At 39.5% G+C, this 24,796-nt stretch overlaps 1 protein-coding gene across 1 annotated transcript in view; it reads left to right on the top strand.

Moving 5' to 3' along the window:
• Window positions 1-24,796, top strand: part of LOC122793087 (long-chain fatty acid transport protein 6-like) — a 1,586,067-nt gene that overhangs the window by 478,907 nt on the left and 1,082,364 nt on the right. Inside the window, exon 4 of the mRNA XM_044060808.1 lies at window positions 14,666-14,790. Coding sequence (XP_043916743.1) covers window positions 14,666-14,790 — 125 coding nt within the window. The remainder of the gene's footprint in view (window positions 1-14,665; window positions 14,791-24,796) is intronic.

Genomic DNA, 24,796 nt, shown 5'->3' with positions numbered 1-24,796 from the left:
CTTCTCAAAAGCAGACTTCACTCTTCTTAAGACTGAGATGGTATCCTTTAAGCCCACTGTGCCAGTGGATACCACATCCCACAATGCCGAATCCTTCACAAATGCTTTCTATGGACATCTCCAAGAATGCATGGATCATGCAATCCCAAACAAATCCAAGTCCCTCTCCACCAAAGGTAAGCGTCCTGTCTGGTGGACCTCAGCCATAAACAAATTGTATAACAAAGAAGGAAGCTACTGCACGTCAGAGCAAAATCCCATGAAGGGAAGACATCTCTGATCAACATTAGCAGAAATCTACGTTCTCTCATAAAAACATCCAAGGCCAACTTTGAGAGAAAAATTGCTAAGGACACTAAAGATAACCACAAAGCCTTCTTCAGCTATTTTAGAAACCTGGGAGGAAACCCTCAGATATGCTCAGAGTTGGTTCACAACAACAAAAAATACACTGAACCCATAGATATTGCCAACATTCTGGCTGACCGGTTCAATGCAAATTTCTCCCCTCCTTCACCCCCAAAAGAAGAAATACTTGTCCCAGCTGAATGTAATCTCCCTGTCATCTCAGATGTCCAAGTGAGAACCGCCCTAAACAAAGCAAAAAACACAGCATCAATGGGACCTGACGGTATCCCAGGTTGCGTGTTACGTGAACTCCAAGAGGAGCTAAACCCACACATAAAAATGCTATTTAACCATAGCCTTACTTCGAGATATGTACCTGAACACTGGCGTACAGCAACTGTGGTCCCACTCCACAAGGGGGGTGCCTCTACAGACCCTGGAAACTACCGCCCCATAAGCTTAACCAGCCTGGTCTGCAAAGCTATGGAAAGAATCATTATGGAACTCATAAACAGAGACATAGGGGACCTACAGACACTTGACCCCACCCAGTTCGCTTTGTAAAGGGCAGATCCTGCCTTTTAAACCTGGTTGACTTTTTTGAAACAGTCACTAGAGCCATTGATGAGGGCAAAGCAGTCCATACAGCATACCTGGACTTGGCTAAGGCCTTTGACACAATACCACACTCAGGCATCATAGATAAGCTCAACAGCTTAAAAGTAAACCCTTATGTCACTAGATGGGTTGCAAACTGGCTAAAGGACAGAACCCATAAAGTTAAAATCGCTGGAGCAATGTCAGACTCAAAGCCAGTCACAAGTGGTGTCCCACAGGGATCTGTCCTGGGACCCCTCTTGTTCGGCATTTATTTCTCAGATGTTAAAGCAAACATGGGAGGGCTGTGGCTGACAAAGTTCGCAGATGACTGCAAACTAGGCGCCATAGTAGATACACCAGCAGACACACACATCCTACAAAAGGCCTCACAGAACGGACAACTGGTGCCTGAGTCACGGCCTTAAACTAAATGCCAAAAATGTATAGTCATCCCTTTGGGAAAAACAAAGTACCCACAAATTATCACATAGACAGCAACCCACTGAGTACGGAAAAAGTAATCAGAGACCTAGGGACCCAAGTCGGCAGCGACCTCTCATTTGACACCCACGTTGCCAAAGTGGTTAGAAAAACATTCTACCTTGCATACCTCATCATGAAGGGATTCACATCCAAATCCAAGGATGTCATTGTACCCCTATATTCCTCCCCTCATCAGACCCATGAATTGAGTACAAAGCCCCATTTGGTATGTACCTCACCCGGCATTTGCAACAGCTGGAGGAGACCACAAAAGTACCTCACCAAGAGGATCAAGAGTCTCCAACATATGTCTTATTCTGCCAGACTAAAGAAACTTCAGCTCTATTCAGTAGCATACCGCCTGCTCAGAGGTGATCTCTGCCTGACGTACAAGGCCATGTCCAATCAGGATCTGATGGACATGCTCCACCTCAAAAAATCCAAATCCATCAGGACCACGAGAGCTAAAGACTTAAACCTCGGCACAAGTATGAATAGGACATGCTGGAGGGATAGATTCATAACCCAGAGGCTTCCCATGCTTTGGAACAAGATCCCAGTTTGTATTAGGCAGAGCCCTCACTGACTCTCTTCAAGAGAAATCTTGATGAGTGGATGGGAGATCGTAAGTTTACCCCAGGGGTCACATCTGTGTCACTGCTAGACAGGGGGCCAAAAACCCCGGTTTAAAAAACTAAAAATTTTTTTTTTTTTAAAATTTGCTACCTGTTAAATCATGGCCTTTCTCCCCAAAACCTTGGGGAGCACACATGGCAGGAAGTCTAAATCTCAAGATGCAGGCACTTGATGCACTCCTCAGCATGGAGAGCATCGGCGTCTGTGCAGTAACTGAAACCTGGTTCAAGGCTCCTGAGAGCACCCCAGTGCTACCAATATATACCTCGTATCATGCTTTTCGGCCCCAGAACCGGGCCGAACCACAAGGAGGGGGAGTGTCCATATTCATCAAGGACACCCACACCTCCAGGTTAGTAGCAACACATGAAGCATCAGAGACCATACAGGTGCAACTAACCATAGGCAAAACTGCTATACAACTGGTAGCATGTTACAGACCACCCTCCCAATCTCAAGAACCCCAGTCAGCCTTCCTGAAGACATTGGAGGATATGAATGTATCACAAAATACCATCATACTGGGAGACTTCAACTACCCAAACATAGATTGGGTACATTATTCTAGCCCTAATACCCTAGCCCAAAGGTTCCTGGAATTCATAAATTCAAATGCACTGGAACAACTAGTCACCTCTCCCACTAGGGAGATAATATACTAGACCTGATCATCACAAACATGGGGACAAAATGCTCCACACGGAAGTATACCCCTCACTAGTGAGATCTGACCACAAACTAATCACCCTGGATATACATATCCCACCTCCACCCCAGCACAAAAAGACCACAGTGAAAAACTTCTCAAAAGCAGACTTCACTCTTCTTAAGACTGAGATGGTATCCTTTAAGCCCACTGTGCCAGTGGATACCACATCCCACAATGCGAATCCTTCACAAATGCTTTCTATGGACATCTCCAAGAATGCATGGATCATGCAATCCCAAACAAATCCAAGTCCCTCTCCACCAAAGGTAAGCGTCCTGTCTGGTGGACCTCAGCCATAAACAAATTGTATAACAAAAGAAGGAAGCTACTGCACATCAGAGCAAAATCCCATGAAGGGAAGACATCTCTGATCAACATTAGCAGAAATCTACGTTCTCTCATAAAAACATCCAAGGCCAACTTTGAGAGAAAAATTGCTAAGGACACTAAAGATAACCACAAAGCCTTCTTCAGCTATGTTAGAAACCTGGGCAGAAACCCTCAGATATGCTCAGAGTTGGTTCACAACAACAAAAAATACACTGAACCCATAGATATTGCCAACATTCTGGCTGACCGGTTCAATGCAAATTTCTCCCCTCCTTCACCCCCAAAAGAAGAAATACTTGTCCCAGCTGAATGTAATCTCCCTGTCATCTCAGATGTCCAAGTGAGAACCGCCCTAAACAAAGCAAAAAACACAGCATCAATGGGACCTGACGGTATCCCAGGTTGCGTGTTACGTGAACTCCAAGAGGAGCTAAACCCACACATAAAAATGCTATTTAACCATAGCCTTACTTCGAGATATGTACCTGAACACTGGCGTACAGCAACTGTGGTCCCACTCCACAAGGGGGGTGCCTCTACAGACCCTGGAAACTACCGCCCCATAAGCAACCAGCCTGGTCTGCAAAGCTATGGAAAGAATCATTATGGAACTCATAAACAGAGACATAGGGAACCTACAGACACTTGACCCCACCCAGTTCGGCTTTGTAAAGGGCAGATCCTGCCTTTTAAACCTGGTTGACTTTTTCGAAACAGTCACTAGAGCCATTGATGAGGGCAAAGCAGTCCATACAGCATACCTGGACTTGGCTAAGGCCTTCACACAATACCACACTCAGGCATCATAGATAAGCTCAACAGCTTAAAAGTAAACCCTTATGTCACTAGATGGGTTGCAAACTGGCTAAAGGACAGAACCCATAAAGTTAAAATCGCTGGAGCAATGTCAGACTCAAAGCCAGTCACAAGTGGTGTCCCACAGGGATCTGTCCTGGGACCCCTCTTGTTCGGCATTTATTTCTCAGATGTTAAAGCAAACATGGGAGGGCTGTGGCTGACAAAGTTCGCAGATGACTGCAAACTAGGCGCCATAGTCGATACACCAGCAGACACACACATCCTACAAAAAGGCCTCACAGAAACGGACAACTGGTGCCTGAGTCACGGCCTTAAACTAAATGCCAAAAAATGTATAGTCATCCCCTTTGGAAAAAACAAAGTACCCACAAATGATCACATAGACAGCAACCCACTGAGTATGGAAAAAGTAATCAGAGATCTAGGGACCCAAGTCGGCAGTGACCTCTCATTTGACACCCACGTTGCCAAAGTGGTTAGAAAAACATTCTACCTTGCATACCTCATCATGAAGGGATTCACATCCAAATCCAAGGATGTCATTGTACCCCTATATTCCTCCCTCATCAGACCCATGAATTGAGTACAATGCCCCATTTGGTATGTACCTCACCCGGCATTTGCAACAGCTGGAGAGACCACAAAAGTACCTCACCAAGAGGATCAAGAGTCTCCAACATATGTCTTATTCTGCCAGACTAAAGAAACTTCAGCTCTATTCAGTAGCATACCGCCTGCTCAGAGGTGATCTCTGCCTGACGTACAAGGCCATGTCCAATCAGGATCTGATGGACATGCTCCACCTCAAAAAATCCAAATCCATCAGGACCACGAGAGCTAAAGACTTAAACCTCGGCACAAGTATGAATAGGACATGCTGGAGGGATAGATTCATAACCCAGAGGCTTCCCATGCTTTGGAACAAGATCCCAGTTTGTATTAGGCAGAGCCCCTCACTGACTTCAAGAGAAATCTTGATGAGTGGATGGGAGATCGTACGTTTACCCCAGGGGGTCACATCTGTGTCACTGCTAGACAGGGGCACAGTAAACTAATTCTATTATATAAGGGGACCTTCATTGTGTCACTACTAGACAGAGGCACAGTATTCTAAATTTATTCTGTACATTTTTGTACCATTTCATGGAGTGGCAAAAGCCACATCACTATGGCTAGGCTTACAAATTCCCCAGGGCAGATAGCCTAGTATTATACTATGAAACTATGAATTAATACCTATCAATGAGGAAGTCATCTGAAGATGATTGATGTTGGGGTGTAACAAACACTCCTGTTGATGTGTGAGTAGATTCATTCTGTGAGAAAGCTTGTGGTAATTGCCTGTGGCTATTCCCAAAAGAAGGGAGAGCAATGGTTGCCTGGGCCAGAAGGAACTCACCACAGTGATCTTGGGGCATTCCTTCTGAATCTTCAGAAGTATCATAGATATTAGTAGAAAGGATAGAAAGGGATACAGGAACATTCCTGTCCTAAGAAAAAAAAAAAACATCAGTCTTCCAGGCCTTTTTGCATGAAGTCCTGGAACAGAATTTTGCCAGTCGATTGTTCATAGAGAAGGCATAGAGGTCTACTTGAGGAACTCCCCAAAGATGAATCAAATCTTGGAAGACCCGCAGATGTAGTTTTCATATATGTGGGTCTACTGTGGTCCTGCTGAGCTTGTCTGTCACACAGTTTTGCTCTGATGAAATGTAGGATGACTGTAAAGTGAGCTTGTGGTGTGAAGCTATATCCCAAGCTAACATGAAGCTATATCCCAAGCTAACATGGCTAGTCTGCAGCGTGGGTACCACCTGGTTCCTCTATGGTTGTTGATGTACCACATCAATGAGGTATTGTCTGTAACCACTTGAAGGCACTCAATTCTTTGAACTATCTTTGGTTCCCAGGACCCCTTCATCAGGGCAAACATTTCCTTTCTATTTATGTGCTTATGTCTGTCCTTGGTATTCCACACTGCTGCACTTTATCTGTCCTGAAACTGCTCCCCAAGCAAAGTCTGCAGCATTTGTGGTGACTGGCTGCTTTGGAGCAGGGAGGGAGAGAAGGGAAGACCTTGATTTAAGTATATCTGTTGTCTCCACCAAATGATTTCTCTTCTGACAACCCCCATTATTGGGATCTGAAAAGATAAAGGGTGTTGATGTTGGGACCAAAGAGAGTTTAGATACCATTGTATCTTTCTCATGTGAAGTCTTGCCACAGGCAGCATGAGAATCATAGATGTCATGAGACTCAAACTCCTAAGGTATTCCCTCACAGTGACTGAAGTCTTGAGTAGAAAACCTTAGAAATAGATCTGAATAAACATCTAGTGCAAGAGATCTCTTACCCAAGACAGAGATTCCTGACACTTTGAAAAAAACTCTGCAAAGATAAGCAAGTCATCTAAATACAGAAAAATGTGGATACCCTGTAATCTGCAATGAGCTACAACTGGAGCTTGACACTTTTTGAGCACTCTTGGTGCAGTGTATAGTCCAAATTGTAAGGCAGAGAACTGATAATGTGATACAGACACACAAAACCTTAAAAAACACCTGAGGTTTGGATAAATAGGAATATGATGATAAGCATGTTTTAATTCTAATGTTACCAGGAAACTTGAAAGAAGAAGAAGATGTAACAGGTTGTGAAGTGACATTTTAAATTTGGGCACTTTCACAAACAGGTTTAGGAAAGAAAGGCTCAGAACTGCTCTCCAAACATTTCCTTTCTTTGGGACTAGGAACATCCTTGAATAAAACCCCCTTCTTACCTGGGACGGAGGTACTGGTTCTATCACTCTTTGGGACAGTGTGTGATGAAGAACAGATGGAAACAAAACAGTCTGATCTGCAGGATGAAGAATGACCCCCTGGAAAGGAAGAATTTCCTCCCACTGCCATCGGTAACCCTGATGAGTGATTTTTCAGAACCAATCTGTTGCCAAAGAGAAAAATAGAAATTCAGACTTTCTGGAAGAGAAAGCCAGGGTCAGAGAGGGTCACAAGGTTTCCTGAACAGTCATTCAGACTCATTGGTGTGTCCTTGGTTTTGGGAGGTTTAAGACTTCTTTTTGTAACCTTGTCCTGCTTCATACTGCCTTGGTGTATTTTGTTCTGCTTAGTGAATTCTGCTTTTGCTAACAAGTAATGAATGACAGATGTATTGTAATACTGGGTACCCTTAGTGTTTGAGTTTGTGTGGTGGTATTTTCTGTTAATCTTCAATGGCTTTTTTTCCTAAGATGACCTGTGTAGTGGCATGCAGAGATAATGGAATAATAATACACAAAACAGTTTCATAGCTAGATATTGCTGCGTTTATCCAGAGGAGGCAAGTGCAGTTGTTTAAAATTTTTTTGGAAGTCATTTGTCAGTAGTGACCATAACCCAAGCATAATTAAAATGTAGTATTTTTTTCATGCAGTGCATGCTACTTCACTTGCTTGTTCTTGCTTGAACAGTGTGCTGAACTAGTATTTAGTAATGAATACAGAAATGCTGTGTACTGAACAGTGTGCCTTGCTGTCTTTACGAATTGTCTCAGTAGTTATGTGATAAGTCTAAGCATTTTAGTGAACACCCAGTTTTGGAAGGTAATGACATTCTTTCATTTGCGATCTTCCTTACACATTGGTTGATTTCATTTTTCAGTTTTATTTGTCAAATGAAGAACAGCATTTACATCGTCATTTTCCGTATCTGATTATGTAGCGTAACAAGAAAGGAAAAGAGTTGATTTGAGTAAGTTAACCATTCTGATGTAAAAAAAAAAAAAACAAAAAAAAAACAATGTGAGCGCATGCAGTGGTTCTATTGCCCTTGGCATCATCTTGCCAAGTGTTTCCACATGGTCTACCATTTTACAAGTCTTACTATTAGAGGATGTTTGTGTTCGGTGTTATTCTTTGAACCAACAAGACATCACTGTAGATCTTAATGCATAATGGCACGATAGTAGCTTAAATTTATGTTGTCATCGAAGGTGCTGTTTTCTACAGTCTGTTGTTTCCCATCTCTTTTCAGTCATCTTTCCTCATAAAGACATTCATTTGTAAGCTTTATTGCTTTGTTTCTGGAGAACCTGTTAAATGCTTGATGAACTGCAGTTACGGCAAGAGAGGCAATGCTTTGGAGGATATAGTTCTTGCAAATTCAGTTTTGCTGCTGTCCACTTAAGCACATGAATACTGCATGTAATCGTTTTGCTCCTTCATTTGCTCAGTTTTACTACTGCTGTACTACTACTACTACTTTGGTTTTGAACAGTTTGTTCCAGAGCACTTGAGTTAACAAAGTAAAGAAACTTTTGCGCTAGTATGTTAGGGCTAGAGTAGGTTTCCCAGTTGATGGTGGGATAATGGAAATCCCACATGACCAAAGTGTTTGGCAATGTTTGGCTTGACTCCAGTTTGGTCAAGTAGGCTTTGTGTACATCATGATCCATAGAAGGGGGATCTATAACTTGGTATGACTTGAATGGGGGTCAGAAGCTCTTTGTGTGTGTGTGTGTGTGTGTGTGTGTGTGTGTGTGTGTGTGTGTGTGTGTGTGTGTAGATATATATAAGTTATTTACTTACCTTTGATTACCAGGAAAGTCCAGCGAGTTAGGACCCCATTTTTAGCAGAAGCCCTGGAAGAAAAGCTGTTTGTGTGTAATATAATATGCATGTATAAATGATTGGTTATCATGTTATTTGCTTGGCACACAAAATAGCAACCAAAACATGTCGACCAATCATTGTCATTAATACAACTCATTGATGCACAGTACATTGAAAAAGGAAATAAATTTCCTTTTTCTTATGCATTTCACAAAACCTGACCACATTCATTTCAAATTTCTTTGAATAGTGGTAGTGTTATGGGAAGTTTTTAATTGAAGTTACAGGTTAGGTGCAGGGTTAGGGTCAGCATGCATTATTAGCCCCTGCCACTCCACCTTACTAATACATATTAACTGTAACCCTGCATCTTCCCCTAACCCTAACTTACATCTTAAACTAGGAAAAAAAAAAACTTCCGATAGACACTGCTCCTACAAAGGGCAGCTTGGACACTCACCACACACACATACACTAAATCTATCCCCTAACATAACCCTAAGCCTAAACACACTCTCTCTCTCACACACACACACACACACACACACACACACACACACACACACACACACACACACACACACACACACACACACACACACACAAAACCAAAGCAATCATCGACAAACAAACAAAACCCCTAATATATAATATATATGTATGCACACATATACACACACATACATACACTCGTATGTCCCCTATGTTTTTTGTATTGTATCTTTTTATATCAGTAGTGTCTAACATGTAGCCCTAGGGCCACAATCTGGCCCACCAAAGCATTTTATATGGCCCTCAGTATGTTTTACAACATACTGTTTTGAGTGGACAGATGCATGTTGGGCATGTTAATATACACCCCCCCCTACCCCCCCCCCCCAAAATATCTCAAGCATTAAAAAAACAATATCATCCTCTTACAAGCTATTGACTAACATGATCTACGATTCAAATTGTCTTTTCTCCAACTACTGGAATACCATCGGACCTTCCATTACAGAAGATCAAAAACTATCAGCTATAAAATCTACTCTAGAGCTCTCTCTTTTCAAAAAACTCCTATATACACAAATGATGCTCAACAACAATGCTTATTACACTCCTGTAACTCTTAATAAATTTAATGCCAACACTCCACCCTCGTGCACCTGTTGTTCATGTCAGCGGACTTGTTTCACATTATGTGGTATTGCAAGCATTCTTACAAACTCTGGTGCTCTCTGAAAGTACGTCTGGAAAAATGGGTTACTACACCTCCACACTCGTGGGAAACAGCTATTCTTCACATTCCTTCATCCAAAGTATCAAAAATGCAACTGCACATTCTAATTATACTTTGTTCACTTGTTAAACTATACATCACTAGCAATTGGTTAGATCGTACCAAACTTAGTTGGGAAAATTCAAAGAAATGGCTCATAAACATATTTCTGCACATAAATTCATTATAAAAGGTCCAAAAAAGAGCCTATTTTAGTAAACTATGGAAGAAACTTTAGATTTAGTTCTTAGTGAATAATTTCTCAGGGGTACATTCAAAACATCATTTACCCTTGTCTTTGTTAACTTATGGAGATCCAATGATAATTATGTAGTGGAAGTGCAGCACAGTACAGTACATTACATCATGTTGTAAATATTGTATATAAAAGTTTGTTTGGTTTTATTAATGACAATGCTTTTCTTATGTTTTACACTCTTTCTCACTTATATCTATATTTAAACTGTTTGATTATGTATTATATTCTGTTATTATTCAACGCCTCATTTTAATGTTCATTACTACATTGGCTGTATGCATTGTTTCATTTTATTGAAAATAAAATAAAAGATTTATTGGAAAAAAAAAAAAAAAAATATACACCCCCAAAATACTTGCAAAGTATGGTAAGTGACCTCAGAACTGTTTGATGAGTAGCCCCTGAACCAAAAAGGTTGGACACCTCTGTTTTTGATCTTCTTACTAGTGAGTTTTTATATAGAGTAGGCATTTGTTTATTTCATTTTGACTGAGTAGTATAGTTAGTGTTATTCTTTCTACTTCACTTCGCACACCTTTATTTTAGAAGCTGTTTATTGTACCTGTGTATAAATAGTGTCACATTACCTCCTTCAGGACATCATGGTAGTTGCTGTTGAGCATAATAGGAATGTTGAATATGTGTACACATTTGTAAGGTACAGAATGCAGAAAGCTGATACTGATACTGTAAGCATAAACATTATGCATCACTGAAGCACATTGCTTGATCATAATCAGCAAAGCCAGATCATGGTCAAATGAGGCCCTAGTCAGGGTTATGGTCCACCCCCCCCAGCCATTCAAGTGTCCCATTACTTGGTTCTCTCCCTCTAGTTATCATAAACACAATTCAGTCAGTTTATATACTTTTTTCATCTTTACTTTTACATTGATTACAGAGATTTGGATTTTAATTTAATTTTTTTATTTCAAATTTTATAGCACAAATATTGATGCCAATTTGCTAAAACAAAACAAATCAGTCTGTCATTGAAAACAGATTTAGCATGAGCAACAGTAAACTTCTCGCATTCATTAAAAATGCATTTGGCCAGTGGCCGAATAACTGTACTATGGGCCCTTGCACACATTTAGGACTGTGAGTAAATGCATGTGTTCTTTGATTTACCTTCCTGATTGTTTTAAATTATATATCTTGTTTTATACAGTGACATTTAATAGAGTATACTTTAAATTTGTAGTTTTGAACATTTTTCCTATAAGCAGTGAAAGAAAATATACGGACAAATTATGACAAAAAGTACCCATTTCACTACATTTCACCCATAAAAAACACTCAAAATGCTGTCATTATAATCCATCAGTATCCATAGTTAGCAATCATGGTTTCTTTATTGACTATATATAGATGACATCTGATTGTGATAAAAATGGCCAGAGTAAAGTATTGTAATTTACTCTGCACAAATGCACACTAGCCTTGTAAAGACAAACCAATTACTTTTTAACGTTATAAGCTTAGCAGGATCAGTCATTTTTATCCACAGATATCTCAGAAAACCAGTATTTATAGCTACAGTGCTTACTGCATCCTTCTCAGATGTCTGTGTAAAAGATGATGATGTTGAGGATAATAATAATAATGACCAATGTCACACATTTCAAATTTGTTTCACAAAAACACACAGCAGCCACGTTTTCTAACTTAATTCACACACACCGACACACACATGCGCACTAGTCCTTCAAAGCCAAATTAAAAACTGTTTAAAAATGACCAGTTGAGAACAACATAAGGTTCTTTCATCCACAGACAGCCGCCACCCCCACCAGCAGTTATAGCCATTTTGTTGATTGTGTACATTCTTCATTGCTATGAAGAAATAAGTTACATGTACTTTATTGGTAGCTTTGGATGAATTACATGGAAGTCTATAATAGTCATGAGCATCAGACCATACGATCCAGCCATATGTAGTATAGTTTAAATAGAAAAGTATTTGACATCATAAGAAATATTAACCATCAAATAACATATGCCAAATCAATATACACAATCAATGCAGAAATAAACGTTATCTGAATAACTATTTTCACATTAAATGGAACTTTTAGAAATGCAGAGGTGGCTGCTAGCAAACAACTTTGCATTTCAGTGCTTCATCTACAAATGTCGTGTCTGCTGCCCTTGAAAAATAAATTGCTTAGGATGCATTAAATGCTTATAATATTGCATTAGCATTTTTTGAACAAGATCAGCCATGCAACAGGGGTGGCTGGCAAACAATGACAACAGGTTCATTGTTACTAAGCATGCAGTATAGGAGACCATTAAGAAGCCTAGCCCAAATTCTTATTTGCTCAAAATCACTGTCTGGTTAAATGACTTGCTCAGTGGTACACAGCAGGTAATGAAGGTGGAAATGTTGAAATCCTGTACTCTTTCCAGAGGAAGCACTTTATTAACAAGTTGGAGTTTCAGTCCTTTGCAGTAACTGCCAGAGTAACAGTTTTTAACTCAATGCTGAAATCCTTTATAATCTGATCTTGTAGAAAAGACTGTACCACGGTAATATGCAACAATGATTCCATAATGGATGCTACAAATAAGCACTCCTTATTCAGACTATATGACCAGACTAATGTCAACCCCTTTGCAGGTGCTGGAGGCTGTAAAGAATGTACTGCTAAATACAGAGTACTGAAATGCACCATGTTTAGACTGTATTACACAATCCAGGCCTATTATTAAATCAATTCATTCTGTACTGCATTGAATAAAGCAAAACAAACAAAGACAATATAAGTACTACAGTGGCTTTCAGTCAAGAACTCAGGAGTCATACAAAAATCAGAAATATTACTGCAAACAACATTCTATTCTTTGGGGGGGCTTACATGTTTGCAAGACGCGTACACCTCATTTTTGACCTCCCAGTATTGTTTCGATAATTAAGAATAGCTTTACTCTCTAAAATCACTCCGTACAGGTCTGACCTACTTGAATGGCTAATAATGCTGTATTGTTGCTGCATTTGCCAAAAGAGCTGGATTGCGCGTAAATGAGGCCCTGTGCAAGGTAATGAGTCATCCCCCCCATCCATAACAATGTATGTCTGTCCCCAATTAACTTAAGCTCTCTTCAAACCTGTCAGTGTACATACTGTTATATTTACTTTTATAGTTATCACAGAAATTTGGATTTTATTTAAAACATTTATTTTCAGATTTTACAGAAGAATCCTGACAGCTGTTTTCTAAATAAAACTAAACACTCTCACATTGAAAATTGACTTGGCATGAGAAGCGGTAAAATTATCTTCCATTGAAAGTCACATTTAGTGAAAATGCTTTTCTGGCAACCCGTTAAACTACAAGATATGTGCTTAGATTCACACTCAAATGGCATATAGTAGAGTACTAATTCACATCTGTTCGAAGGGTGCAGGAATTCAAAAGACAGCAATGTAATGCATTTGCTAACAGCCTGAGACAGGCAGCTGAACACCCCAGGAGTATTGTCTGGTGGAGTAAGTTGGCAGAATCCGAGGACAGATGAAGGCTGGGGGAATCAAATCCTGTGCTGTGGGAAGTAGCTCTTTAACAGTGCATAGCCTTGCGTATCTACAGTAAGTGCTAGACAAACTGTGTGACCCAAATTTGTAAGCTGTGCATCTCTTAGACTAAACTGACAGACTGTAATACTCAGTGATTTAAAATTAACTAAGCGAAACAACAAAAATAAAATAAAAAATATAAAAGGTAAAGGAGGCTTGCCAGTTGGTGTGGAGGATTAAGGCTGTTGAATCTGAGCAAGTCAGTTAAGTAGACAGTGCCCCCTTTAACTGGGGCATTTTACACACCACACACACACACACGACTGACCGACTGATATATATCTCCTGTGTGTACTCACTTTGATGGCCCATCTAAATCTGAGGAATCTGTATCCTGAGTTGCTTCTGGCACAGAGAACAAATTCTTGCACATAACAAGTCCATGATCTGCACTGAAGGAATCTCTTCCAGTATGGTTTCAAACTCAAATCTACCACACAGACATTTGATGTCTTCATCCTGTGAAATTCTAAATGTTTGTTGTACATGCTGTTCATGCTAGAGGAAATCTCAGGCAGTGCTGTTCCTGAAGGAATCCAAAAATATATCCCATGCAGATGCCTTTCTCTAGTGAAGGTGCTGGAGAATGTTGCTCTTTTTTTTTTTTTTTTTTTATGACAGGCCACCTCTATCAAACAGCACTGGGCCCTAGTCAGCTGCCTAGGTCACCTCATGCTGGATCTGGCTCTGCTAATTGGCACCATACAATTCAAAGTAATACAGAAACAAAAGTGTCACTGATGTTCCTTAGATTTCTGAGAAACGGATTAATATAATTGTCATGTTATAAAGCAGGGTAAGTTTAAATGGTCAGGTGAAATCCCAGTACTGGAACTGCTTGTCTTATAAAAATATATAGATGGAAGTATGGAACAGTTAAAAAGTAAAGGCCATGTTTCTCTTCATGTGCTATACACTTCAGTAGTAATTTAATGCCAGTGCATAGTCAACCCTATATATTTGCTTGCTCTATTAAACAGTTTTCAGATAAACTATTTACTTCATTTACACTTACCTGCTTATTTAACTAGGTGCAACATGTGTACTGAAGAAAAAGTTCTCAGCCAGCCAGTTCTGGAATGACTGCCGGAAGTACAACATAACAATATTCCAGTACATTGGAGAACTGTGCCGTTACCTCTGTAACCAACCAAAGGCAAGTTAAAATATCTCACTACACTGCACCTTTACTGTAGTAAATTCACAGGATTTTGGAATATAACTATACAGTACTTTAAATTATTCAGTACATTTTAATTTGTATTTTTTTTTTTTACTTTTTGTGAGAATGCAGTTACTAGCTAAATTTACTTAGTATTAGTAAGCATCTTAGCATGTGAAAGAAGGTAAGTTAGACTGCAGAGTTGCACATAAAACTGCTAAACGCATTCATGTCTTGGCTTTCAGGAAGTGATAAATATCACAATAGCCAATCTTTAAAAAGTACAATAGAACAGTCTAGATTTTCTGCCAGCAGTAAAATGTGTATTTTTCATATGACATGGATTTAAGTTTAAGTTAAATAAACAAACTCCCAGAATGGCATGTTTTGCCTCTGGGAAACTAACCACTTGGCCACCATTGAGAACTTTGCCCTTTTCTCCTGAAGTGTGATCTCGGAGTTGGAATATTTTAGTTGTGGGGGGGGGGATTGAAGCTGTCCACTTTGGTTTATTTAATTTGTTGGTGGCCAAGTGGTCACCTTCCAGAAGGTGAAAGACGCCATTCCAGGAGTTTGTTTACTTAACTTTTCGATGCGTCTTCTCACTGTTATGCGAGTCAACGTTATGGTAATTCATTGTTATGACATAGATCCATACTCACACATGTGATTTAGCATCTAGCCATAACTCAGGAATAATACTGTACTTAAAGATATTGGTAGAATGGAGAAAAACATTGTGGGAGAAAGTTAGTTGAAATGTGTTGCACAGCATTTCTATACCAAACTTCAGATATATGAACAGCCAGATCATATTGAGTACTCGCTGATTAGAGAAAAAGAATCATGGCAGCGCTATTTGAAGGGAATTATCGACAGGGCAAATTATACGTTATTGTTGTAAAGCATACAACATTGGGGCGCAAAACTCTTTTTAGTTATCTTGTATAGTTACCTGCTTTGCACCATTAAACTGGGATTTCACCTTTTATATTCATGTTGTTTTAAATATGAGTGGAGTTTATTCTTTTTATTTTGCATTCATTCACAAACCTGTCACTATGCTGGTTGTGTCTCCTTGATGCAACAAATCATTTGATTTATTATAGGGGGGGTGGCTTAACGTTATCCCAAAGGTTTCACTGGGGTGCTTTCGGTGCAAAGCCTGCAGTGACTTCCTTTGCCCTCCTGTGTGTTTACTGGGTGTCCAGCTTTCTGTAAATTGCTAATAACAAGTCCATGATCTGCACTGAAGGAATCTCTTCCAGTATTCTGTAAATTGCTAATAAGTGCATTTATCTTGTCACTGTGTTTGGGTACATCCTACAGTATACTGCATTCCTTCTCATGATTTGTTTCAGAGATAGCCTCTAACTTCCCCTTAACCCTAAAACAGGATAAAGCAGGTATCAGAGGATAGAGGAAACTGCATGAGTGCAAGGTAGCATAAATTATTGTCTTTCAGTTCTATTATATAGCTTTATTTTCTTATTTCCTTTATTGCCAAGTAATACCCAAGTTTCTCTTTCCAGGAGCAACCTACAAAGACAATTTGTGCTAAATTGATAGTGTTACATGTGTTTGACTTCGTATTTCTGAATGTGTATTCTGAAGAACAGCTTTCACTTTGTATTATTTGCACAATAAAAAATCATGGCATTCCCAATTTGGCATTAACTTTAAGTTATGTCAAATAGAACACAAGTTTTCATAAGGAAAATATTATGCCTTAATGTTAAAGCCCCTGCACTGTTGGTGGGTTCCACTTCTTTCTACATCCTCAGTAACTGAGACCTTTTCCCAGAATGGCCTTTTTCATAATGCAAACACGCAGGAATTATAGGAACACATTTCATACAAACTGATGATTCTAGCATCTTTAGGAGCAATATCATACCTCTCAAAGGTACAGCTTTTTGCAGAATGTCCAGATTTTTGCCTCAAATATTTGGTCTGTTATAAAATCTGTGTTTTTCTGGCAATTCACAGAAGATTGAAGTAACTAAATAATGACATATATTTGAGTTTCAGACTTCATATCCTCCAGAAACTGTATACAAACACAAATCATGTTATTGTAGAAGCTTTTTAAGTCTAAAAGAGCAATATTTAAAATCTGTCCCAATGTTTGTGCCTTTGTTGCCCCATTATTTTAGGTTTTGTCCAGATGTCTTGCATTAGGAGGTTGAGCGTTATGAATACTATGATTAGGGTTGCCAGGTGTCCGGTTTTAAGTGAAAATGTCCGGTGAAAAAAAAACATCAAAACCGGACTATTGAAGTCCGTTTTTTTTTTTTTTTTTTGTGCAGTCAGGAGTCATCCGAGTCAAGGAGGACTGAAAAGTAAAAGAAAACTGAAACGTAACGCAAATTCAGTTAGCAGACACTGTCACAGACACACACACACAGTGCAAATTACTGCCGCCGCCCGTGTTCTCTCTTCTTTTCCCTTTAAGTTGACTACTCCAAGCTAGGCTAGCAAAAAGGCAATACCCATACATAACCCACAACGCTTGCTGTCGCTGACTGTCTGTAGCCAAAGTTACACAAGCACAAATCCAAGTATTAGCAATAGCCACCGATATATGCAGATTTAGGACCATAGCAAAAATAACTTTAGATTGTATTTGTATTGAAAGAATATAAAATTAGCTACCCAGTGATTAAATATACAAAATTACACATCGTTAACAAAAAAGACAAATACTGAAACGGTAGCCATGTTTGGCACTGTGTCTGTTATGCTTTAAGTGATTTAGCCTTAAATAAACCTTTTCTTAGGGACGATCGATCAGACCAGTAAGTACGTACATTCCATCCTTACTTACATCCTAATAGCATTATTTAAAGGGCAACAACATCCCCACAGTGGAAAATGACTTGCTGCTCAAGTCTTGCTGTTCCGTGATATAACTAGCTAAATAATATATAACCGAATAAACAGATCACAATCTGCTTTGTTCACAGACACGAACCAACAACATCACTCACTTGACTTGAATCAATCTTCACGATCACGATCATCACTCCAACCAAGTACTGTATGTACGGGCCGGCTTGTCAGTTGTCATCATCAGACATCAGCTGAGCTAAGGTGACCCTTTGTGCTGCTGGACTTGCTTCCTTGCACAGTGTCCTCCTAGTCCCCAGTGGACATTTTCACCCACAATCTTCATGGTTTCCAGTCTTGTATGTGTGTGAAGCTGAGATTTTACTGTTCTGACAGCATTCCTTTCAGGGATGTCCCTTGTTTGCCGGAATTGCTGCTAACCATCGCCATCGGACTGCCTGAAGTTGCAAACTTGCACCCAATGCTTCTCAGCTGACAGGCACAGCTGTTCAGCTCATAAGGCAGCGTGCTTATTCCATTCACCAGTCAGTGTGGTGGAATGGAAATAAATCGCGCGAAAATTTTAAGCAGCCAGCGTGTGAGGTGTGATTGAAGAGCAAGAGCCGGCCCAACTTGCCCAAGACTAGGGGGTGTGTGTCATCACCACCACCACAACCACGTACGCGGACTGCTAGGTCAGGTGACAGGTCAGTCAGACATCAGACTCACTCAGATTATTCTCTCTTTTTTGTTTTAATAAGTAAAGTAAGACATCACCAATTCACCATATAGGCTAGCACTGCAGCCTGTCCTCAATGATAAAATTAGTGGATGGTGGTAAAGGTAACCCAGACTGGGATTTTGGGAATAATGACAGATAAAGTTAAATTTATTTTATTTTAAACAAAATAATAATAATGTGAAGTGACAAGTAATAATGAATATAGTGATATAAATACATAATTTATTATTTATTGATATAGTATTTTATTCATCTGTTAAACAATTAACTCTACTAGTCTGTTTTAGGGGTGACCACTGACCAGGGAACACTGGCGAGTTAAGAGACTTGCTTAGAGTCAGACAGCAAACAAACAGAGGCTGAAAGAATCAAACTCTGAACTACAGCCTGCAGGATGAAGCTTATCAGCAGCATAGCTTTTCTCAGTATTTTTTTCTCCTTGCAGCTATCCATAAACTGTCCCTAGCACCTTTTCTTGTCCACCAGTTCTACAGAACCCTCCTTCCCATAGACTACACTCTGCCTCATTCATCAAGGCCAGTGAAGAAATTGAAGCAGTTGGGGAAGCAACGTACTGTTGCCAAGGAGCATTTTTAAATCCCCTACGTCCTCTTTCTCTTTTGTGTGCACTCTTCAGTCCTTATCCAGCCATGAAATGGTGGCTGCTGGCATATGGTTCCACATCTGCAGCAGTTCAGCAAATGTCCAATACCACCACCACCCAATGGAACTCCAATCATACAAGTAAGGGTCCACCCAATCTCCCCTTGCCAGCATCTCAGATGCCGAAGCTACTAATCAAACCTGGGACACTTGCACTATAGTCAAGGCTTTATCTATCTATACTATATGTCAGGTTTAATGTTTCTTTCTTCTCTTTCTGATTATGTATGGAAAAAAAACAATGGTTTAACTATTTTTGTTAAAGCTTTATTTGAATTATTCATTTGTCTGTTTTTTTTTATGTATTTATGTATGTATTTTATCTGGTTATCTTTTGTTGTATCTTCTTTCTTTTTCTTTAGATGTCAGAAATAATTTATACTGAAAAAGTAAGGCAAACTGAAATATTTTTTCTCACATTAAAATTTACTGTGATTCATAGCTACAATGTAGTTGTCTCTTCTGGCTGCAATCTGACACCTCAAGACATGGCTTGAATATCAGTAGAATAGTTCTTTACAAACATGTAATATATTCCATGTAATAATTGGCCTGAGTGTGAGAAGCCCACTATACTACTCTAGTGTAATTCCCATTCAGTACACCTAACTCTGCTATTATACTTTACATGTACACCTGTCACCCAGGACACCCTATAACTATACCTCCCTAAACAACTTTATAATATTACAGAATCACTCTCAATATTGTCTACCTGCTCTCATCTTCCATCTAACATTTTGCATCATTCCCAACAGCCTTTCTCCCTCCAATAGTGCCTTGCTCTATATACACTCCGTCAGATCCCCTTTCCCAGTAAATAAGACATTCATTACCAAAACTCCCTTTACCATTCATCCCTGCAATCTTCTCTTATATACTAGTCTACAATCAGTTTGATATTTATCTCTAATCAATAGTATCATGTTACTAATTTGCTTAAACTCCTCTAACCTCAATCTCTCTATATACATTCCCATTTAAAAAAGTAATTTTTGTCTTACTACCCTTCCTTTCTCATACCTATCCTGCTATGTTAGCAGACCCCTAACCACATACATTCAACCTCATTTATATTGATATCTCGGGTCTATATTATAGCATCGAATGCTTAAAAAAGTGAATGATGAATAATTGACCCCATGTAAGCAAAAGCTTACAATCTCAAAAGCTCAGAACAGGGATTTCTTACCAAGGGAAGAAAATCGCTGTTCCAAAAAAAAAAAAGAAAGAAAAAGAAAAAATAATTTAAAGAATACATAAAGTGGGGGGCTTTGCCTCCCACACCCCCCTACTTAAATATATCAACTCCAAGATCGCACTAATCAAAGGCAGTTTTGATTTATTCCAAGTTTTAGTTTAGAACAGACTAATGTAAAAGTTTTAGTGTAAAATGACCAGACAGGCATGATTTAACTTTGGGTGTGTAATTCAGTGAGCTCTGTCAGTACACACATAACGGTATTCCTCAGAAACATTGCCAGAATGCCAGTACTTTCTGCAGAAATATAAAGTGCTACTGTCCTCCTTTCCCTTAGGCAAGCCAGTAACCTTTAACTTGTTTCTACAGCAGCAGTATTCCAACTCATTGAGTTTGCTTTCTAGTTTCTCTGTACTGTATATATATATATATGTATATATATATATATATATATATATATATATATATATATATATATATTGTGTGTGTATTTTATATATATTTATAAAATCTATATGAGAGAGAGAGAAATACATGTATAAAATACAACAAGTATGTGTGGGTTTAGTGTATTTATAGGCTGCTAATGGTAAATGTGAATTCAAGCACCACAAATAAATTAAAAAAATAGTAAATTCTGTACAAATCAGTTTGATATACAAATGACATATAATTCTTCACAAAACTCCAGCTAGCTGTGTTGGCATAATGTTGCACATCCACTGCCCTACTTCACCAGGCATGGCTGGCAGTACCTCCTATCGTCACATCTACTATCAACATTTTTGTATAATGCTTACATTGCCAGTTTCACATTAACATTATAAGGATTTTCTTTACTCCTGAGCAGCCGGTAGTATTTTCTTGCTTGCTTGTTAAGAGTTCTTTCTGGATACCAATAACAGTAGTCCAAAGGCATGCGAATATGTAACGCACATGGCAATTTAAGCAGGACAGTGGCTGGAGTATCCAAAGGTGAGTTCTGCAGCTGTTAAGATGGTATTTTACCAGGACAAAACAGATGATCTTTTTGGTACCCCCTCCAATTGCTTATAATAGGGATTATGTAGGGTTGCCAGCTGTCCGTTTGCCCCTAGTCTTTTTGAGAAATACTATGATGTATTTGTGCATCTACCTGGGTACTGCCAACTCAGTGTAATGTCTCATCTGAAGAACAGCACATTCAGAGGAGTGCAGCATCCCTTAATACTGCACTACAGTGTCAGTAATGGAAAAAATTAGTCCAGTCACCTGAAGTGGGACTAGAACTCACAATCTTCTCATCTTCAAGAACCAAAGGCAAGTGTGTTACCTGTTAAACACTGACACTGCAAGTAAACATTTAGAACTTAGCAAGGAGATGATGAGAGTTTGAGAGTCAGGGCCCAGGGCAGGGGTCAGTATAATTTTTGTATGGCATATATTGAGTATTAAGTGTGTGTGAGAGATAGAGGGAAACAATAATAATAATAATAATAATAATAATAATAATAATAATAATAATGTAGGGCATCAGATTAGATTTTGGTGTTTAGGGCAGCCAACGCAACTACTCACATTCTTCTTCTTTCAGCTGCTCCCATTAGGGGTCGCCACACAGCGGATCATCTGTTTCCATTTCTTCCTGTCCTCTGCATCTTGCTCTGTCACACCAACCACCTGCATGTCCTCTCTCATCACCACATCCATAAACATTATCTTATGCCTTCCTCTCTTTAACTCAGAATAAAACAATATGATGACCCAGAAGGCAAAACAACAAAGCACAGAACGGTGCTGCCATTTCCTCTTTTCCTGTTACCTGGCAGCTTCATCTTTAGCATCTTTTTCCCAATATGCATCCATCCTCAGCACATGTCCAAACCAATGTAATCTTGCCTCTCTGGCTTTGTCTCTAAACCTTCCAACCTGGGCTGACCCTCTAATATACTTATTTCTAATCCTGTCCACCCTTGTCACACCCAGTGCAAATTTTAGCATCTTTAACTCTGCCACGTCCAGCTCGGACTCCTGCCTTTTTGGCAATGCCACTGTCTCCAACCCATATAACATACATAGCCTTCTAGCTTATCAGTGGGACTGTGGGTCACCATGGTGTGGGAATACCCGATGCTACTAGACAGTAGACTCTGCCAGTATAGCCTTGCACCAGTCCGGGGACAGACACTAACAAGCAGATGTTCCTTTCATAAGAAACAGATACTTCAGTGATGCAAAAGTAGTTGCACAGTATTTCTGTAGACTCTTTATTAACGCAGCTCTTTGTCTTTAAGTTTAACTAACTCATTATATGTCTGCTGTCACTGTCTGCAGGTACTTTATTTATTAATACTGTTATTATGGAAGACAGGAATAACGGTGTCCGTGTCAACGATAATGAGAGTTTTGGCCCAACTACACGGTCAGACAGGTCTACCCCACCAAAGAAGCGAAAACAAAACATCTGTTATTATAATGCAGAGTGGGAAAGGGAATTTTCATGGATACAAAAATGCACAGAAGATACAAAAGCTAGATGCAAGCTTTGTGCAACATCATTCACTGTTGCATATGATGGAAAAAAGCAGTTACAGCACACCAAAGCACTAAAAGCACACTACTTGTTTCCAAGCTAGTGCGTCATCTCAACGACTGAAGACATTTTTCACATCGCCAAACAGTATGGCATCTCACAAAGTATCCCTAGCGGAAATTGCTGAAGTGTATCATGGAATTAGACATCATATTTCATATAATGCACAGGACTGTGGTATCAAAGTTATGAAGTCTATAATTGATGACTCGGAAATCGTTAAAAAGATGACCTGCGGCCGAACAAAAGTTTCCGCCATAGTCAACAATGTTTTGTACCCATTTTCACTAGAATTCGTCCTTGATAAGCTACATGCTGGTTTGCCATTTTCCATTGCTACTGATGCATCTAACAAAGGGAAACCTTAATTCTATCCGGTTGGTGTTCAGTTCTTCACCCCGCAGAATGGAATTTCTTTCTGTGTTATTGACTTTTACGAGGATGCATTTGAAGACTCCAAGTCCGTTAAGAATCAACTCTGTCGTGTTTTATCAGAATGTAAATTGTCTTGGCAAAATGTTACCGCTTATGCCGCAGATAATGCATCGGTAAACTATGGCATAAACAACTCCGTTTATCAGAAGTTAGTTTCAGAGGAGAATCCTAACATTATTGCAGCACACTGCAATGACCACATTATGCATAACTGTGCGAAAAATGCTTTAAAGGTCATGTCATTTGATGTTGAAAATTTTGTCATGAAAGTGTTTGCTGAATTCAGTAACTCTGCCTTGAGGCGAGCAGAACTGAAGAGCTGCTTTGATTTCTATGAGTCTGAATACCACGAGATAATCAGACATGTTCCAACGCTGGTTGAGTTTGTTCAAGGCTCTTGACCGAATTTTGCTGTGCTGGATGCCTTTGAAAACGTATTTCTTGTCTCAAGGAGAAGCTGATTGTCCGAAAGTGATATGGAAAATGTTGAAGGACCAGGAAAATGAACTGGCACCAGACGACAGCCCAACAAAGTCGGAGCTGTATCTATATTTTACACACTTCTTTATGTCATCCTTTCAAGAGACAATTTTAAAGCTTGAGAACAAATCAACAACAGCTTGTGAACTGTACGGAATAATGGAACAGTTTAAGCTGTCTCTGCAGAATAGGACTGATGATAAATTTTTTGGTATGAAGGTAGCATTTGCTCTGCGTAAAGTTATCTACCACAGCAGTTCATTGAGAAGTTCATAACTGAAGCTCTGAATGTGTACAAGCGAGCAATGACATATTTGAACAAATGGTTTGCATTTGAACATTCCCCATATCGTCACTTCAAGTCACTGTCTTTGACTAGTGTCACAAGATCGCCTCGCTTGATGAAGTGATTGACATTTGGATGCAAACGCCTCTATCCACCCACCGTCCATCCGACAGCCTGCACGATGAAGTCGCGCTCTTAGTGAAGTGTTTGACGTTATCCATAGCTGTGCAAGCACAGCTGAGGCTTGGTGTAAGTTTTTCGAGCATGAGTCTGCACCAAATATGTTGAAACTTGTTCAGCACATTCTGTCTGTTCCAGTCTCGAATGCATCCGTTGAGCGTGTGTTTAGCGTTATGAATAACATTTGGACGGATGAACGAAACAGACTTACACCAGAATCAGTTAAAAGTGAACTGTCAGTTTTCTTTAACCTGCCATATTCCTGCACCGAGTTTAAGTCTGTTATTTCACAGAACAAGCGCCTGATCAGGGCTGCTCAGTCGAACTCCAAATACCACAAATGTGGAACTTCAACTGAACTATGCACTATTCCTAACAGACTCTAAAATGGACATTCTACACACAGTGCCCAAACTGTGACCACATTCCAACTATGAATGTACAGTACAAGTGCATTTAAAGTATGGCTGTACAATGCCCTGACCATCACCACAGACCAGAGCTGCTCCACAAGAGTTCAGACAGAATGAAAGAACAGGTCTTTGGGAGCATAATCTGTTGTCCACCCTCTCAGTCCATATAGGTGAGGGATGCTCTCAAGTCACAAAGTTT

Source organism: Protopterus annectens, chromosome 2.part0, assembly GCF_019279795.1.
Source record: "Protopterus annectens isolate FY-2018-M chromosome 2.part0, PAN1.0, whole genome shotgun sequence".
Classification (NCBI taxonomy): Eukaryota; Metazoa; Chordata; order Ceratodontiformes; family Protopteridae; genus Protopterus; species Protopterus annectens.
Note: the sequence above shows the minus strand (reverse complement) of the source record. Positions and strands in the feature narration are given on the sequence as shown.